This window comes from Erinaceus europaeus, chromosome 2 (genome assembly GCF_950295315.1).
Source record: "Erinaceus europaeus chromosome 2, mEriEur2.1, whole genome shotgun sequence".
Lineage (NCBI taxonomy): Eukaryota > Metazoa > Chordata > Mammalia > Eulipotyphla > Erinaceidae > Erinaceus > Erinaceus europaeus.
Genome location: NC_080163.1, coordinates 60,814,765 through 60,834,960, shown reverse-complemented (window position 1 = coordinate 60,834,960; position 20,196 = coordinate 60,814,765). Strand labels below are relative to the sequence as shown.

Genomic DNA, 20,196 nt, shown 5'->3' with positions numbered 1-20,196 from the left:
CCCAAAATAATCCACAACAAAAATAAAATATCCTGTGAGCTAATACCTACAGCTTCATATTATAGCTTTGTCATTCTTTTTGAGAAGAATGCTGGAGGTCAAGCCCAAGGCCTCATACATGTGAAGTATGTTGTCTACTACTGAGCTACATGTCCAGTCCCTATATGCTGTGTTTGCTTAGTATTTTTAGATACAGAGAGACAGAGGCAGAGAGAGTGTAGAAGAGACAAGTGCAGTGGAGGCCAAGCTCAAAGTGAGCTATTTCACTGGTCCCCTGCATGTCATTTTATTTTATTTATTTATTTTTAAATATTTTATTTATTCATTGATGAGAAAGACAGGAGGAGAGAGAGAAAGAACCAGACATCACTCTGGTAATGTGCTGCCAGGGCTTAAACTCAGGACCTCACGCTTACGAGTCAAGCGCTTTATCCACTGCACCACCTCCTGGACCACTATTTATTTAAGACAAAGTGGGTAAGGGGAGATAAAAGGAGAGAGACCTGCAGCACTGCTTCACTGCTCCCGAAGCTCCCCTCCTGCAGGTGGGGACTGGGATTTGATTCCAGATCCTTACTCACTGTTAACATGTGTGTTCAACCAGGTGTGCCACCCACCTCCCCACCATTTTTAATGTAAAATTATCGGTCAAGGTCAAGAAGGTGGCACAATGGATAAAGTCTTAGACACTCAAGCATGAAATCCCAAATTCAAGAACTGACCATGTGTGCTAGAGTGATGATCTGGATGTTTCTTTCTCCTCCACTTTCACAAATAAATAAATCTATCTTTAAAAATAAATACAACAAGGGCAACAAAAGGGAATAAATATTTAAAAATAAGTAAAGGGAGTCGGGTGGTAGCACATCGGGTTAAGCACACGTGGTGCAAAGTAAAAGGACTGGCATAAGGATCCCGGTTCAAGCCCCCGGCTCCCCACCTGCAGGGGGGTTGCCACAGGTCTGCAGGTGTCTATCTTTCTCTCTCCCTCTCTGTCTTCCCCTTCTCTCTCCATTTCTCTCTGTCCTACCCAACAACAAGGACACCAATAACTGCAACAATAAAGCAACAAGGGCAACAAAAGGGAATAAATAAATATTAAATAAAAATAAATAAATAAAGCACTTCATGTCACCCCTTCTAACTTTTGTCTTCATTCTTTGAAAATCAACTGACAAAAAAAAAAAAAAAAACAGTGTCATTTAATACAACTTTACACAGTAATGAAAATCTTTTATCTATGCTATTCAATGCCACTAGCCACATATAGCTACTGAGTATGTGGGTAGTGTGACTGAAGTACTCAATTTTAAGATTTTAGTTGATTTTAAATTTAATAGCTGTGGCTAGTGGCTGTCACACAGGACAGCACAAAATAAGTAGGTCACTAGCTGTATTTTAACTAAAGCTGTATGTCATGCCTGAGGAATGTAGAAGGCAGATGAGAGGGACTGTGGTGCTACGAAATCTGGAAGACCCACTTCAACTTGGGTTTCCCGTATAACTAGACCTAGTTGAGTAACCTTAGTGCAAATCTAAGCAAATCTTACTGATCTAATAGGTTAAGTGGGAATTTAAGTGGGGATAATAGTGGTTGCATTATATATCATGTATGAAGATTAAAAAAGTAAGTTGCGGGAGTCAGGTGGTAGCGCAGCAGGTTAAGTGCAGGTGGCTCAAAGCACAAGGACTGGCAGAAGGATCTGGGTTCAAGCCCCCAGCTCCCCACCTGCAGTGGAGTCACTTCACAAGCGGTGACGCAGGTCTGCAGGTGTCTGTCTTTCTCTCCCCCTCTCTGTCTTCTCCTCTCTCTATTTCTCTGTGTCCTATCCAACAATGATGACATCAATAACAACAACAATAATAACTATAACAATAAAAAACAAGGGCAACAAAAGGGAATAAATTAATTAATTTTAAAAATATATATTTTTTAAAAAGTAAGTTGCAAATGAAAGCACTTTGTGAATTGTTAAAAATTATCTTTCTATCAATTATTGATAACAATAACTGTGGAACAATGGACTATTAATATGGTCAAATCAGCTTTGCATCAATTAATTTAAATTCTATAGAGACAGAAATATTTATATTTCAGTTTGCAGCTGAATCCCAAATGCCTACCTAGTGTGAAGCATAACTTGGTTGAGTAAATTTTAAAACCCTTTCTAGAATTAAAGTTCAAATGGTAGGTGTCAATTTTTAATTTTTGTGTTTGTTTACTCCTATATTGGTATAAAGGTATACACTAACCTACTTAATCCATACTTCAGAAAATATATTTCTGGTTCTCAGAAAGAACCATATAAAGAAGCACAGGAAGAAGGGGGAAAAAAAGCTCTTCTTTAGATAACTGGTTTTGTTAACTCTGACCTTAAAAAAAAAAATACTGGGGGTCGAGCGGTAGCGCAGCAGGTTAAGCACACATGGCGCCAAGCGCAAGGACTGGCAAAAAGATCCGGTTCAAGCCCTGGCTCCCCACCTGTAGGGGGTTCACTTCACAAGTGGTGAAGCAGGTCTGCAGGTGTCTATCTTTCTCTCCCCCTCTCTGTCTTGCCCTCCTTTCTTGATTTCTGTCTGTCCTATCCAACAATGACATCAGTAAAAACAATAATAATAATAACCACAACAACAATAAAAACAACAAGAGCAACAAAAAGGGGAAAAAAATTAGTCTCCAGGAGCAGTGGATTCGTAGTGCAGGCACTGAGCTCCAGCAATAACCCTGGAGGCAAAAAAAAAAAAATACAATAATTTCTTGCATGTCTTAGGGAGATATGTATTATAATGTGTAGCTTGCTGAGGTGGCGCGGCAGGACGCAAAAAAAGGAGGTTTGGAGCAGAAAGTGAACACAATCCTTTATTCGTGCGGGGACCAAGGTGAAAATCAGGCAAGAGAGCAAGGGGCGGAAGAAGAAGGCCTTTTATGGGAAAAGCTCTGGATGGGAAGAATGGGAAGGGGGAGGAGTAACCATAGCACTCCAGGGTAGGATAATTCTCGCAAGAATGGGAAGGGGGAGGAGTAACCAAAGCACTCCAACTATCCAGGGGAATTGATAGTGCCCTGAGGGCACAACATGGCAGAACAGGCGCTCCGAGAATGTCCCAACTCTCTCGGGAACTAGCAATAGCCTGAGGGGACAACATGGCAGATGTGACTGCATCTTCACAATTTCCCAGCAATAATGATTTTTGCACTACTTTTTTGTTCTTTTTTACCAGAGCACTGCTCAGCTCTGGCTTATGGTGGTACAGGGGATTGAACCTGGGACTTTGGAGCCTCAGGCATGAGAGTCTCTGCATAACCATTATGCTATCAACCTCCGCCCTTCCCACTACATCTCATTAAAGTCAGTTTAATAGTGGATACTTCCACACAGATGTAAGAAAATTACTCTTATAAAGCAAGTTAAAAAAAAATTGCATACACACATGAAAACATCTGAATAAATTGATTTGTCATTTACTTAATTTCAGAATATATACAGTCAACAAAATAAAGTAAGAAAACGGGAAAAGTCCACTGTTTCTAAAAATGAATTTATTATTGCTCCATCACTACTTCATATATAAGGGGGATAATAACGTCTACTCTTTACATGTTTACATAACAAAAATAAATACCTGTTCTGTTTGAAGTTGCTCCCGAAGCACCCTTACTAACTCTTGGTTTTCCGGATGAATACTTTGATGTGCATTTCTGTTAAATAAAATATAATAAACTTAGAATTACAAGTACCATCAGATATAGCTTTACTATGGATTTAATTTTATCCTAAAGCTATTAACTTCATATTGTTTCTTTTTCTGCTATTAACAATAGTTGCCATATATTTATGTGTCAGAAGCCAGTCAAAAGATTCTCGTCTACAGTTTAATCTATAAACCACATACTAGCAAACTGAAGAGTGTTTATACACACTCATTCTTCATTTCCTTCCTTGTGCCAGATGTTCCTACCTTCTTTGCAGCACCATTATGGCAATGGGGGAATTGATGTGATGTGTCCCCTACCCTCTTTTTGTCATTGCCAGGGCCTCACTGATCTGGACTGACTTTTTCTGATATAGGACCCAGGATTGATCCCTGGCACAGTGAACAGCTAAACCTAAGCAGTGTTCTAATTAGTAAGTAAATGAATGATGAAAGAAGGAGGCTGGAAGATTGCTCCCTCAATTGGGTGCATGCCTTGCCATACACACAGCCTATATTCAATCTCCAGTAAAAGCAACAAGGAAAATCCCATACTGGGATGTCTCTGTAATTATACTTGGAAAAAATAATAGTAACAGAAAAGAAGCTCTGTATCTTTTCCCACCAATCTTCCATTCTAATCCTAAACAATCACTAATATACTTTTCTTCTTCTCCCCTACCTCCCCTGGGGCCAGCACTGCCCAGCTCTGGCTTATGGTGCCTGTACTGGGATGTCTCTATAATTATACCTGGAAAAAATAATAGTAACAGAAAAGAAGCTCTGTATCTTTTCCCACCAATCTTCCATTCTAATCCTAAACAATCACTAATATAATATCTTTTATTCTTCTCCCCTACCTCCCCTGGAGCCAGCACTGCCCACCTCTGGCTTATGGTGGTGCTAGGGAGAGAACCTGGATATCTTTTTCTACTTTCTATCTTTATGAATTTCCCAGCTGTGGACATTCATATGAGCAGACTTACATATGTGACTCCTTGTGTCTGCCTTATTTCATTTAGCATATTTTCAAACTTTGTAATTTCTACAGAAAATCCTCACTGACTTGGAATTTGAGGGGTTAGTCTTCTTTTCTTTCTTTTTTCGGTTGTTGTTTTACCACTCTACGACAGCTTTTTCAGACAGAGGTAAACAGAAACAGGGAAGTAGTAGAAAGAAAGGAAAGACTCCCCAGCATAGAAGCTTCCTCCAATAAGACAATAAGGTAAAATATATAGTGCAATTTAGTCTAGTGAAAAGTAAGATACCTTAGTATACATAGACAATCACTGACATCCACTACATAATTTTAAATTTTTTGGTTGATTTTATTATCGTAATATTTTATTTATTTATTACTGAGAGAGATAGGAGGAACGAGAAAAAGAGAACCAGACATCACTCTGGTTCATGTGATTCTGGGGATTGAACTCAAGACCTCATTTTTAAGAGTCCTACACTCTGTCCACTGAGCCACGTCCCAGATAGTTTAGTTTACTATATGCTTTTCATAGTAGATAGTAAACATAACCAGTAGTCAAAAAGTCAGTGACTCGTCAAAATAAGTAGTAATTTAATTCTTTTGCCCATTAGTCTCACCTGAAAAGTGCATATACCAGGGTAGCGATCAAAGCAAAACTGACCACAACTGCCACAAGTACTTGGTCACTTACTCCTTCTATAACTGAATCATCACCCAGTTTCAGACTTTGAACTTCACCTTGATATTTGGCCATTCCAGGTCTAAAATAGAGCAAAACAAAGTAAAAGTTGTAAGTGACAGAGTGAAAATGAAATGCATTATAAAAACATGGCAAATGTCTACTAGCATAAACCACGGTAATCAGCCCTAAAACTCCCTGGGCAGGCAACTCCAATTTATAATACAGCAAATATATATGTAAATTAATATATATGTATATAGTATATATAATTAATATATGTATGTATATAAATATATATGTATATATTATATATAAAATTTAAAAATATATGTATACATATACATACATATATATATTTTTTAATTTTTTTGATACAGAGAAATTGAGAGGGGAAGGGAACATAGGGAGAAAGAAAGACACCTTCAGAGCTGCTTCACCACTGTGGGGAGCTGGGGGCTTTGTACTATTTGTGTTTAACCTGCCCAACCCCCCCAGCAAAAAATATTTTAATTTAATTTTTCGTTTGTTTATAAGACTAATTTGATCTAGGTCGTTTCTCTTTGGAAACAACAAGCAAAATATGAATTGTCTCCCCAGCGTGATATGTGGTAACCAGAGACCAATTCCTTGTCACTGAAGAATAAATTTCTAATAATATAACCAATGTCTGTGAAGAATAAACAGTGCCTTCTCACTGTCTAAGCAGCTTTATGCAATAGGATAACTGTGAGCCTCACTCCATGTGTTGGATTTTTTTTTTTTTTAATTTATTAATGAGAAAGATAGGAGGAGAGAGAGAGAGAGAGAACCAGACATCACTCTGGTACATGTGCTCCTGGGTATTGAACTCAGGACCTCATGCTTGAGAGTTCAGTGCCTCAGCCACTGTGCCACCTCTCAGCCACTGTTTTGGATTTTCTGTACCCAGTTTCCATGCAACTATCTTCTTAGTATGTAGCCAATAAACTTTTTACTAATTTTTCTGTTTTACTTTGACTAGCTATGAACTTTTGGTGCTGGAATATATTTAAATTTTTCTGTGTGTGGAGCCAGGACCTCTTAGATGCACAAATTCCACCATTTCAGGGGACACTTTTTCGACCTGATAGAGGCACCACAGCATCATGCATTTTCCAGTGCCATAGAATGTCCTATTTAGTGCCGCAGCTAGAAAGGAGGCCTCACGTATGGCAAGGCACACACGCTATCTAGGGAGCTATCCATCTAATGCCTACTTACAATGAAGTAGAACTCCAGTAGAGATTCCCTCACTGATGACTTCTTTCCACTTTGCTCAACACGTTATTTTGAAGGAATACAGAGTCATTTTAAGAAAAATAATTACTATGGGTTGTCAGCCATTTATAATTTTTATAATAAAGATACCAAATTGTCGTTTTTGCCGGGCTGGCTTCACGGGCACGGGCGGTAACAGACGACCAGGGACTCATGGTTGAGTTGTAGGCAGTATCTCTTTATTCATGCAGGACGCAGCACAATCTAAGCCGAGCTAAGGTAAATTCAAAACTACAAACAATCTTGTCCTTATAAATATACTAGCCCAGTAGGGTGGGAACAGGATGTGACGCAGAGAGGGTGGAGAGAAAAGTGACTGGTGAAAATCAGGGTATGACAAGGAGAGGATCAGAGTGTGACAAGGAGAGGGGGTGGAGCAGGTGAGAATTCTACCACTAAACCACCAATGCCCTGTAGGGAAGGTGGTGCTTTATGTAAATGTAAAAGTGATTTATGTAAATAGACAGCAGTGGTTATGTAAATAGAATACAGTGGTTATGTAAATAGAATGCAGTGTTAAGCAGGGGGGATTTAAACCAAATGAAACAGAAGGGGTTTTTAAAAGCAGAATTAGAAGATGCCAACACCAAATGCTCTTCTTCAAGTTTAGCTCCTTGAATTTTAGTGAAGTAAAATACTCCTTATGCTCCTTATGTTCTTTTCTTACTCCTGAATACCAAGTAAAATTTTCTCTTTTTTTATTTTTTAAAAGATTTTATTTAGTGGTCCTGGAAGTGGCACAGTGAATAAAGCATTGGATTCTCAACCATGAGGTCCCAAGTTCGGTTTCCAGCAACACATGTACCAGAGTAATGTCTGGTTCTTTCTCTCCTCCTATCTCTCTCATGAATAAATAAATAAATAAATAAATTCTTTTAAAAATATTTTATTTATTAATGATAAAAACAGGAGGAGAGAAAGAACCAGGTATCACTCTAGTGCATGTACTGCCAAGGGATTAAATTCAGGACCTCATGCGTGAGAGTCCAATGCTTTCTTTATCCACTGTGATACCAACCAGACCACACCAAGTAAAAATTTCAAGAAGATCAGAGCCCCCTTTTTTCCGCATTGTACTGTGGATGTCACAGAATTCACCATGTATAAATAGAAAAGGGGGAAAAATCAGATAGTAAAAGAAACTGTAGTACTGAAGCCTTTCTCTAATAGTAAAACTTAAAATCTTATTATGTACCTAAAATAAATAAAGGAAATGCTCTTTATGCATGTACAAACTATTGTACTTACTGTTGAATGTAAAACATTAATTCCCCAATTAAAAAAAAAAGAATAAATAAATAAAGGAAATGCTCAATTATAATCCTTTATTGTCAGGCTCTTAGAACCTACAACTCTAAGTGAAGTGGCATAACGAAATCAGTTTCACCATAGGTCGATTGATATAAACAAGAGTTGAGTACCTACAGCATATTTTTGGTCACAAAATGTTACCAAACTAAAGAAAGATCCAGCTCAGCAGCTGGAGAAATCACTGAGCCAGGCAGAGCATGCCTGAGGTTCCCAATTTGCCCCCTACATAAAGGAGTGGTACATGCTCTGGCTTCTGCCCCCTCTCTGCCTCTCTCATGAGAAACTCCGTCTCATTATGAAAAAGACCCAAAAACACTTCTAATTTTTTTTTTTTTTTAGAATTTATTTATTTATTCATGAGAAAGGTAGGAGGAGAGAAAGAACCAGCCATCACTCTGGTACATGTGCTGCCGGGGATCAAACTCAGGACCTCATGCTTGAGAGTCTAGTGCCTTAGCCACTTCACCACCTCCCGGACCACAAACACTTCTAATTTTAACAAGATTTGCCTTCACTCATTTATTTTTCCAAACTGCTCATCCTAATTCAGAGTCACGTCAGACCAGGGCCCTCCTTGGCACCAGTCCTGAAAAAAGACATTATTCAATTGTGGGGCACACTCATACCCACTATTTGTTTTAACTGGGACTAGTTAGACATACCCGTGAACCTTATGTGTATTACTGGGATGAGGAAGAAAATTGAAGTCCCTGGACACAAATTCCATACACAATGGTCCCTGCTGTGAATCAGGGTTTTTTCCCTCAGTCATGACGAAAGAAGTTGAACAAAACGTTATTATGCAAGGACCTACACAAATAGCAGACTTCCTTAAGATATTACTTAATGGGAGGCGGGCGGTAGTGAAGCAGGTTAAGCATAGGTGGCGCAAAGCACAAGGACCGGCGGACCCGCGGAAGAATCCCAGTTGGAGACCCTGACTCTCCACCTGCAGAGGAGTCGCTTCACAAGCAGTGAAACAGGTCTGCAGGTGTCTATCTCCTCCTCTGTCTTCACCTCCTCTCTGCATTTCTCTCTGTCCTATCCAACAACAACGACAACAATAATAACTATAACAATAAAACAAGGAGAACAAAAGGGAATCTTTTTTAAAAAGATATCACAAGTCCAAGAGCTCAGCGATCTAGGATACTTTAACATGCACACCTTTATCATGTCATTTGCACAACTTTACAGTAAAAGTTCCCAATGTTGTTGAAACAAGGAGCTACTTTTTATTTCCATAAATTCTAATACCGCCAAATAAAGATGCTAGAACTGACGGGAAGAGGAGATCAGAATGGTGACAAGTTTCTGAGAACAGAAGTTAGCTGTATCTGCACACTATGTGGAAATGCTGTCTAAATTCAGATCTCTTACCTGGGGAGCTGATCTTGTCTGACCTTCTTGTTGGGGCTTCAACAGTTGAATTTCTGGCAATTATCTGTCTTACAATAAAAGTGAAACTGTAGGAGCTAGTGACTCCACAGTGAGATATAACACCACCCTGGTTTGGGAAGAGGTCAGTCTAAAAGTATAGGGGATGAACAAAAATAATAAAACTTTCTGGTGGGAGGGAATTGTCCTGACAAGTAGACTACATCCCTGTATGTATGGAGCTAGGCATTCAATCCCCAGCATGATATGTGATGACTTAGTGTTCTGGTCTCTCTGTCATAAAAATAAGCAACATTAATATGTGAGAAGGGGAGAAAGAGAACTAGAACATCAACTCTAGTACTTACAATGCTAGAGATTCAAACTCGGGACCTCATCGTTTTTTAAGCCCAATGCTCTAGCCATTGTGACCCACCTCCAGGGCCACAATGACATCTTAAATAAAAAGGGAATGTTTTCTTTCTTTGTTTGTTTATTTGCTTGCTTGTTTTTACCAGAGCACTGCTCAGCTCTGGTTTATGATGGTGCAGGAGATTGAACCTGGGTGGGACTTTGGATCCTCAGGCTTGAGAGTCTCTTTGCATAACCATTATGCTATCTATCCCTGCCCAGGAATGTTTTCTACTTGAGGAAAAGACATAATATATCAAATTCCCAAATGATTTCTAAAGACAATCAAAATTTCTCTTTGCCAACCTCTGCTGTTCACAGGGAAGCCTCATCTATTGCTAGAACAGCACAGGCTCTCAGCTAGCCCAGGCATTGCTACTTGGATAGTAAGAGCACTGAGATTTACTTCCAATTCCACTATAATTGTGACCCACTTAATCTCTTAGGACCTCTCATCTTCTGCAAGATACAGAAAGTTGGATTTGAGGGTTTCTTAGCTCTCTGCCACTACTACATTTCTCCAGTCCAGAGAAATTTGGAATGGGGTGGGGGGAGTTTGCAAAGAGAAATGGAAAGGTTAAAGTGGTTACAAGGGGTGAATAGAACTACAAGAGCCAAATCTTCATTTTTTTCCCAGGATATTGCTACACAGTCTGGATTATTTTTACTTTAACAATAAAGATTAAAGCAGGGTCAGGCGGTGGTGCACCTGACATTACAGTGCACAAGGTCCTAGGTTCAAGTCCCTGGTGCCTACCTGCAGGAGGGAAGCTTCACAAATGGTGAAGCAGTGCTGCAGATGTCTCTCTCACTCCCTCTCTATCTCCCTCTCCTCCCCTCTCAATTTCTGTCTCTGTTCAATAATTAATTGGTTAACTAATTAAAATTAAAGCCAGAGCTTGCTTTTTCCTTGAGAGAGGAAAATTAGGCTTCAGTGCTTAAAGATAAAATGGCTGTTTCTAGTCCCATTCATACATGTCTCTCTAGTCACTGCTTTTTTCCTTCTTTGTCTTTGCCACCAGGGTTTTTACTGGGGCTTATTGCCTTCATGATGACTCCACAGTTCCTGGTGGCCTTTTTTTTTTCCTTTCTTTTTTTCTCTGATAGAGACAGAGGTAGAAAGATAGTGGGAGGGGAAAAGAGAGACAGCTGAAGCACTGCTCCACCCTGACTACAGGTGGGGACTATCAGGGACTTGAACATGGTCTTTGAGCATAGTGATGTGTGCACTATACCAGGAGCATCACTGCCTGGCCCTAGCCACCATTTCTTGATGTTGCCGTCCAAAGATCTAAGTGAAGGGTTTTGTGAGGTACCCACATCAACCACAGCACTTAGTTAAGCACAGCTGCTAAATTCACTCACTTCATCTTACTCCTTTAAGCAGTGTACAGAGACTATGTAAGACACTTTGTAGGGACCACTAAATGCTAACTATTCCACACCTCAAGACAAGGTTATTAAATTTATAGAATATGATATCAAATCTATGTCACAGGATCCTGTCAAATATGAAATGTTGCTGGTCCTTTTTTTTTTTTTTTTTTTAGCTAATTGCAAGTAGCTCAATATGTCAGAGAAGCATAAATGCTTCAGACAACTATGTAATTCTGTATGTAAAGACTGAGTTTCTATTTCCTCACATGTATAGTACATAAGACTACCACTTTGGGGGTAAAATAAAAACAGCCTTGTTTTTCAGAGTTTATAAAAAGATAATGAATGGGAAAGCATTTAGCTTATTACCTGGCATATCATATAGGCACTCTGTAAATGGAAGCTGTAATATTTTAATTACTATTATTAACAACTGTTAAGGAATCAGCAGAACCATAAAATTTAGCCATGCCATCTCATAACTGCACTGTGTAGCATCCTAAACTCTTTGATCAAACTTTTAAGTATATATTTCCTGGGGAAAACTTGGGAACACTACCATGTTTATTCAAATAAATAACACTACCATGTTTATTCAAATAAACATTACCATGTTTATTTGAATCTGATAAACAGTTACAGATGAGAACTAGCCTACAACTAATTAGAGTGAAGACACAGCTAAAATAAGTTCCACCCACTTCTCTTCAGTCTTTCCCAAAGCTTTCAGAAGGGGAAAACAACAAAAACTGCCATAAAGAAATAGAAGGAATTCTAGGACTTCCAAAGGGGGTCATTTTACCCAAGATCAAGTAGAAATTTGATGGCCATATAGCTTTTGCAGACAATTGTTCACATTCATGAAGCCTGTAATATAATTTATAGTGTAGATTATGTTTAGTCTAGTTTCCTTTGCAAAGGGCAATTGAAGCTACAAAATAAAACCTCAAAACACTGTAATACCGTGCATAAAACATTATGAATGGCCAGTCAAACTTGGAAGAGGGAACTTTAAATTAAAAAAGAGAGGGGGAGGGAGTCGGGCTGTGGCGCAGCAGGTTAAGCATAGGTGGCTCACCTGCATAAGGATCCCTGTTCAAGCACCCAGCTCCTCAACTGCAGGGGAGTCGCTCTCTCTCTCCCCCTCTCTGTCTTCCCCTCCTCTCTCCATTTCTCTCTGTCCTATCCGACAACAACAACATCAATAACTACAACAATTTTAAACAACAAGGGCAACAAAAAAGGGAAAGTAAATTAATTTAAAAAAAATATATATATATATATATATGGGGGGAGAGAGTGAGAGAAAGGAAAAGGAAAATTGGGTCAACTATGTCAGAGTCTTGAAAACCTGAGCAGCCGGAGTTCCATGACTACACAACAGCATCCTACAGAAAAGGCTAGCTAGAATCTTGTTCACATCCAAAGGCAAGTTGTACTTGAATCAAGATTAAGTCATGTAACATATACTTACTGATTGATTCTACATGCCTTGTTAGTACCAGAGATTCTGGAATGTAAGAACTCTGGTTTGACAAAGATCCAGAGGCATCAATCAATACAGGAAACAATGGTGGGTGAGATACATACTTAGCATTTCTAAAGGTTTCTCTACCGTTGATGTAGGGAAGATTATTTAAAAGACCACAGAGAAGACTTCCACTGAGACTTTTTTTTTCACATTTACACAATAATAGTAGTAATAGTAATAATAATACACCGGCACTGTGAAAGACATTCTTTAAAACTTTAGGCTAGCTCCACAGTTCAGTGGCAATACATGCTCTTTAGAAAAGGTGGGTGCATAGAGGAGCTCAAGGAACTGCAAACCTAAGACATAACCTAGGAAGAAATTTTGCACACCCAAATACAAATCTGACATTATCTGGTAAAGCTTTGCATCTCTTATGCAAAGACTCTAAAGCATGTATCCCAAATTCTATACATTTGTACCAGTACCCACGTACCAAAAAAAAAAAAGTGCTTATAGCAAAAAAAAAAAAAAAAAGAATGCTTACAGCATTGTTTTTACTAGCCCCACACCAAATGTTCAACAGTAGAAAGTATACAATGTTATGTTCATTCATACACCAAAATATTAGGCGACAATGAAAATTACCTGAAGGTAATATAAATTTACTAACGGAAAGCCACACGATTCCATTCATAAAAACTGAAAAACAGGCAAGGTAGAACTACGCTGTTTTAGCATGCAAAAACAGAGGGCAAAGTTATAAGGAAAAGTAAACAACTTTCACAAGTCAGACTTATAGAAAGAACTGTGCTCAGAAAGGTGGACTCGAGATAAAAGTTAAAAACAAGCGAACACAGTATGAAGCTTAAGGACTCCCGCAAGGATCCCGGTTGGAGCCCCGCCTCTCCGCCTTCAAGGGAGTCTCTTCACAAGCGGTGAAATAGGTCTGCAGGTGTCTATCTTTCTCTCTCCCTGTCTTCCCTTTCTCTTAACTTCTCTCTATCCTATCCAAAAAATGGCCACAGGATCAGTTGGATTCGTAGTGCAGGCACCGAGCCCCAGCGATAACCCGAGGCAAAAATAAATAATAAATATAAAAAAATAAGTTTAAAAGTTTTTTATATTTATTTTTGTTGCCCTTGTTTTTATTGTTGCTGTAGATATTGTTATTATTGATGTCGTTGTTGTTGGATAGGACAGAGAGAAATGGAGAGGAGAGGAAGACAGGAGGAAAGATAGACACCTCTGAGGAGGGTAGATAGCATAATGGTTACGCAAACAGACTCTCATGCCTGAGGCTCCAAAGTCCCAGGTTCAATCCCCTGCACCACCATAAGCCAGAGCTGAACAGTGCTCTGGTTAAAAAAAAAATTAAAAATAATTTAAAAAAAAAAGAAAGACACCTGCAGACATGTGAAGCGACTCCCCTGCAGGTGGCGAGCCTGGGGCTCCAACCAGGATCCTTAAGCAGGTCCTTCCTTGGCTTTGTGCGCATGCTCTTAACCCACTGTGCTACCGCCCAACGCCCTAAAAAGGTTTTTAAGTCTGAGTGTTTTCATTACTTGTTCTTTTTATTTATTTATTTTAAATGACAGACACAGAGGTAAAGATACACACAGAGGTGGTCCGGGAGGTGGCGCAGTGATAAAGCGTTGGACTCTCAAGCATGAGGTCCCGAGTTCGATCCCTGGCTGCACATGTGCCTGGGTGATCTCTGGTTCTTTCTCCTCCTACCTTTCTCAGAAATAAATACAATCTTAAAAATAAAAAAAAGATACACACAGAGAACAACCAGAGCACTGTGCGGCTCTGGTTTATGATGGTGCTGGGGAATGAACGTGGGACTTTGGAGTCTCAAAGAGTAAGTCTCTTGCATAACCATTATGCTGTCTCCCCAGCCCATTGCTTGTTCTTTAAACTTGTATGTTGGATGTTCATGGCGCATAAAAATTCATTGGTAAATCACTAATAATAATAAAAATTCATTGGTAATCCAACTGAGACTCACTCCTCCAAAAGGGTGAGCGCACCGGGACGAGGATGCCACCTCATCTTGAAGGGAGCTCGGGCCCTGGGAGCCGTGGAGGGTCTAGACCGGCCAGTGGACGCACATTCCCTCCCTGCTGCAAGAGCTGCAAGATTTCAGGGAGCTGAGCCCTTAAGGACCGCGGGCTCTGCTCGCCGCCCGCCCAGAGCACCAGCACCAGGAGGACCACGGAGCTACCAGCCACGTCGGCCTTTCCCCGGTCTCCCGGGAATTCAGGACCCGGAGCTGAGTGCCTTCCGGACTTAGTCCCGGGGGTCTCCCGAAGAAAGACGGAACCCCGGGCGTGTGTGTCGAGGAATGGAGGGGTTGGCAGCAAGTCCTCCCGCCCAGAGGAGCCGGGGAGCCCCGCCGTGACCCCCACCGCAGTCCAGCACACGCCGAGCCCGGCGGGCGGCTCCCGGGGCCCAGCTCCTGGGGGGGGGCGTGGCCGGCCGCGCGCTCCACGCCCGGGGCCGCGGGCCGGGGAGGGGGAGGGGGCGCGTACCTCTCCACCGCAGAGGCTACCTCGCCAAGTCCCGGCGCCGGAGACTAGAGATTATTTCCGGGGACGGCACCCCGCCACTCTCCCGGGCAACCACTAGCTGTCTCTTTTTAATTTGGAGTGAGGGCGCAGGCGCACGCGCACTGCCCCGCTTCCGTGAAGGGAGCGAGCGAGCCAGCGGACAGGGCGGGGGAGCCCGCCGCCGCCGTCGCCGCCGCCTGGGCCGAGCGCGCGCGCGCGCGCGCCGCGACAACGCCGCGGGCCGACAGCGGGAGCGCGCGCGCGCACGCGGCGGCGAGAAGGCGGGGAGGCCTGAGCGCGATTGTGCGCAGTGACTGGGCTGCCGGGGCCCAGAGCGGGGCCGGCGCGGCGGAGAGGAGGAGGACGTGTGGGTTTAGGGGAGGCGGAGACGCGGAGGCTGCGGGCGTGGTTGAGGGGGCGAGCGCGCGCGCACGCGCGGCGGCGGGCGCGCGGCCCCGAGTGAAAGGAAAAGGAGGGGCCCGGGGGTGAAGGTGCGGGAGCCGCTGCCGCCGCTGCAGGGAGAGTCAGCGGCCCGGCCCGGAGGAGAAGGTGGACCCGAGGCCAGGTCAGCTGCCCGGACCCTCCGACGCGGCCCTACACCGAGCGGCAGCGGCCTGTGGCGAGGTGGGGAGGCGCCGCCAAACACCCCGCCTCAAGACCCCGACCCCTCCCCAGGGGAAGATGTTCAACGTGGAGTCGGTGGAGCGGGTGGAGCTGTGCGAGAGCCTCCTCACTTGGGTAGGTGCTGTCCGCCGCGGCGGGGGAGACACACACACCCCACACCCCTACACCCCAGGCCGCTTTTCCGGGAACCCCACGCCGGTCCCGGGGGGCGAGCGCCGGGGGCGGCGGTGCCGTCACATCCGGGGCCCGGGGCGGGCGGAGCCGGTAAGGGAGGGGGGGTCGCCGGTGTCTACGCCGCGTCCCGGAGCGGGTCGGGGGCTGGAGGGAGGTGGGGGTGGGGAAGGGCACAGGGGGCAGCTCGGCCCCGGGTCCGAGGGAAACTTGTCCGACGGGAAGTGTTGGCTGCGTTGCGAGTGGAAACCGGCCCGGTGGCGGCTAATGACGGGGTGCAGGCGGCTCTGTCATTACGAGCGTAGCGTTGTTGTTCGCCGCTGACGGGAGCGGGCGCTTCTCCGGGCCCCGCGCCGCCGCCCGGCTTGGAGACCCCGGGCTACGGCGTCCCCCCAGCCCCCACCCCCACCGCCTTTGTGGTCACGGCCGCCGGGCAGGAAGCGCGGCCGCGGGAAAAGAGCCGGGAAGCCTGCGGGGCGGGGGGCGGGGGGGCCTGGGGCTCCGCACGCGCTGCACTTGACAGTGGTTAGAAAGCTAACAGCCTGCAGGTACTTTTTTTTTTTTTCTTTTTTCTTTTTAAAACCCAGTAATGGTACTCGGCATATTAGGGGGTCACCTAATTAGGGGGTCCTCCTTCAAAATTTTTGAATTTTTTTGTTTTGATTTCGCATTCTTAAAACGCTTTTCTGTACGTTGTGTTTTGAAGTCATCGTGCTCAATTTTGATGCTGACAATCTTGCCTTTATCAGTCTCTACAAGACTCTGATAGGGAAATCCCGCACGCGTGTGTGTGTGTGTGTGTGTGTGTCTCCTTTTTTGGAAGCATCCGTTTGCTTACTTGTTAAAATAAGTCAGTGTCGTTTCCACAATAAAATACGAGTAAATTTGTAGAGATGCCTCCAGCACTTTTGCATAAAGTAGATGTCAAAGAAATTCTGTTGAGTGGTGCTATTCCTCGCTCCTGTGTGGGGCACTTAGGTGAAAAGTTTCGGGACCTGTTTGTTGCCTTAGGTTGGTTGCAACGAAGGTCATGAAAATACTCTCGAGTTTTTGTTTTTGTTTTAAAGATTAAGCTGTGGCACGAATCAGATTGTTTTATGAAGAAATATATATATATAATGGTAGAGGCAGAGCTTCTTGATAACTTAATAGCAGACCACTCTTGAGATTTCAGATGGTTTGCAGTAATAGTTAAGGTTTAGCTTACGACTTTGTGGATCCCAAGCTCAGGGAAAGATATGGATTTCATTGTTTTAGTAACAAATGAAAGATGTATACGACCTGGAGGAAAAGCAGAGTATCACTGCTGTATTTTAGAATGGGAGAGACTGATATTAGCTGCATGATGTGATTGATCATGGTTGACTAGGCATGGGAAAGATGAAAATGACCAAATTCTTCGACCCTTTTGTAAGAGGAATGGATTTGACAAGAGGTTGTAAACCGAAGATTGAGTATCTGAAGATACTCATTTTTGCCTCATTGCAAGCAGTGCCTTTCTTTGGGTGGGGGAAAAAGGCAAGATACAAAGGCTAATTGTTATCTGGAGTAGGTCCACATTGTTTAAAATCTACAAAGAAAAGTTATGGAAACAGGTGTGTATGGAGGATATGTGCCAAAAGGTGTTAGTCATTTCAGTTATTTGAGAAATACTAGTGAAATATAGAGGGGAAAATCATTGGAAAACTTGGAGGAACGCTAACAAGCAGACAATGTGTGTGAGAATCTATTAAGAATCTGATAAAATGATGGCACAGGGTTAACCCTGATTATCAAGCTATCTGGAGAGGTCAAGGATAGCATTGTAGGAAAGGTTTCTTGAATAGTCATTTATCAAGCAAAAGTTCTAGAGAAGACAAAATTTAGAGATTTTCAATGACAACATTTAAGGGCAGAGCCCACACACACAAAAGATGGAAACATTTTTAAAACATTGTAGATTGAAATGTTTCTAAATAAAGTTGAGTTTAAATGCTGCTGTTTGTCCTCTTTTTGTTCTTGTAAAAAGCAAAATAAATGTCTGTGGAAAGTGTCTGAAGTAGTCAAAAATATGCATTCAGTTTCATGTGTCCATCAAATCTAATGGTCAGGTTACTGCTAAATATTGACACAATTCCCAAACCACAGGGGGGGGGGAGTATATAATACACTCCAAAGAAATACTTCCATTTCCAGTCATTTACTTCATTTTACATGAACACTTAGCCTCTTTACTCGGTGGTTGGTTTCTTTGTCCATAGCAAACTAGAAGGTAACTGCAGCACTTAGCAAAGTACAGACAATTGTCAGTGGCATAGATTGCCCAAGAACTGAAGTTCAGTTAGTTGATTGTGTTTGGACCAACAGCCTCTTCGACTTGAAGGGAATTATTGACATCATGACTGTGACCATGAATATCATCCAATTTTTGTTGTTGTTGCATAGCAGTTTGAAATAAAAGATATGTGTGTGTTTTAGAAATTCTTCCACTAGCAGTGCTTAAAATAATGAAAGCTCACGCACTAGATTAAGGACTACTAACTGACTGACTGTTAGATACCTTTACAGACTCCATCTCATTGCCCCAAATGCTTCAAATTTTTGTTGAAAGGAATACGTATGAAAAGACAATGTCACCCTTCCAGTGGAAAACATCTTAAGCTTAAATTCTGAATTCACGTTTGTACTTCAGGCAAGTTCAGCAGGATGTACTTGAAAATTTCCACTCTACCTCCTCTCCCCACCCTCTGAGTCAAAACTTATTCTTACCTGTTTGGAAATTTTGCCCTGCCTGTAACACCTGTCAAACTTAATTTGTTGAGCTCTGTGTGAAAAGATTGCTCTTGCCTGGGCTTTAGAAACTGAAAACCTTTTCCGAAAAGAGTCTGAAATGCTACTAGTTAATGGCAAAAAACTCAGGTGGAAAAAAGAATTGTAAGCTAAGTACATTTCTTCTGGGAAGTTCAGCCACATTAATTTACATATCCTCATTACTTATTTAGCAGCCTACAATTTTTTTTTTTTTTTACCAGAGCACTATTCAGCTCTGGCTTATGGTAGTGCGGGGGGATTGAACCTGGGACTTTAGAGCCTCAGGCATGAGAGTCTGTTTGCATAACCATTATGCTATCTTACCCCCCCCTCCACCCTCAGCCTACAATTTTTATGATGATAGGGCCCCCATTCCATTCTGCTGTGCCTAACTGCACTCAGCTAACAATTTTTATCCTCTAGTGGAGGAATGAAGTCTGGTGTACAAAAATTGAAGCACATAATGTTTAAACGCTAATGTTTCGCTTTTAATTAAGTCATTATAACATTGTCATTAAAAGAGTATGGGGGGACAGATCCAAGAAGGGTGACAGAGGACCTAGTGGGGATTGTATTGTTACATGGAAAACTGAGAAATGTTATGTATGTACAGACTATTGTATTTACTGTCGAATGTAAAACATTAATTCCCCAATAAAGAAATTTTTAAAAAAAGAGTATGGGGGGGTGACTAGGGTCCTGGGTTTGATTCCTTACCAAGAGCAATGCTCTAGTCTTTTTTTCTCATAAAATAAATGCTTTTTTAATTTTGCTTACTTATTTTCACTCAGCTGTGGCTTATGATGAGTTGAACCTGGGACTTTGGAGCCTCAGATATGAGTCTGTTTCCATAACCGTTATGCTATCTACTCCCACCCAATAAATGGTTTTTTTTTTCCTGGTGGGTTTTCTCTGGGGAGATCTTGGATTGTCGGAAAGGTCATGATATATATTTTTAATATTTTATTGATTGATTGATCAATAAGAAAAATAAGAGAGAAAGAACCTGACATCACTCTGGTACATGTGCTGCTAGGGATTGAACTCGAGACCTCCTGTTTGTGAGTCCAAGCTTTATTCACTGTTCCATATCTTGGGTGACTATTTTTTAATGATGTAAAGATGCATTATGACTTTCCCAACAACCCAAAAACATAATGGTTAAGCAAAAAAGATTCATGCCCAAGTCTCTGAGGTCCCAGATTCACTCTCTGGCACCACCATAAGCCAGAACTGACTGATGCTTTGGTTAAAACAAAATTTTAAAAAATATTTATTAATTAATGAGAAAGATAGGCGAGGCCAGGCGGTGGTACACCTGGTCAAGCACACGAACTACAGTGCGCAAGTACCCAGGTTCAAAGTCCCTGGTCTACACCTGCAGGGGGAAAGCTTCACGAGTGGGGTCAGGCAGTTAGCACAATGGATTAAGCACACATGGCACAAAGCACAAGGACCT

The 20,196-nt window shown here is 42.2% G+C and overlaps 2 protein-coding genes across 3 annotated transcripts in view; one reads left to right on the top strand and one right to left on the bottom strand.

Moving 5' to 3' along the window:
• The window catches only part of RNF170 (ring finger protein 170), a 36,684-nt gene extending 21,315 nt beyond the window's left edge, over positions 1–15,369 (bottom strand). The window contains exons 1-3 of one of the 2 annotated variants that reach the window (XM_060181695.1): positions 15,135–15,369; positions 5,367–5,436; positions 3,625–3,700 (exon numbers count right to left, since the gene is read on the bottom strand). Coding sequence is in view for 1 of the 2 variants with exons in the window: in XM_007522744.3 (XP_007522806.1) it covers positions 3,625–3,700; positions 5,293–5,429 (213 nt within the window). In the remaining variant the exon portion in view is untranslated. Of the gene's footprint in view, positions 1–3,624; positions 3,701–5,292; positions 5,437–15,134 lie in introns of both variants that reach the window. The other variant, XM_007522744.3, reaches the window with a different exon arrangement.
• Positions 15,370–15,524: 155 nt separating this feature from the next.
• Positions 15,525–20,196, top strand: part of HOOK3 (hook microtubule tethering protein 3) — a 103,630-nt gene continuing 98,958 nt past the window's right edge. The window contains exon 1 of the mRNA XM_060181586.1: positions 15,525–15,890. Coding sequence (XP_060037569.1) covers positions 15,834–15,890 — 57 coding nt within the window. The 5' untranslated portion in view covers positions 15,525–15,833. The remainder of the gene's footprint in view (positions 15,891–20,196) is intronic.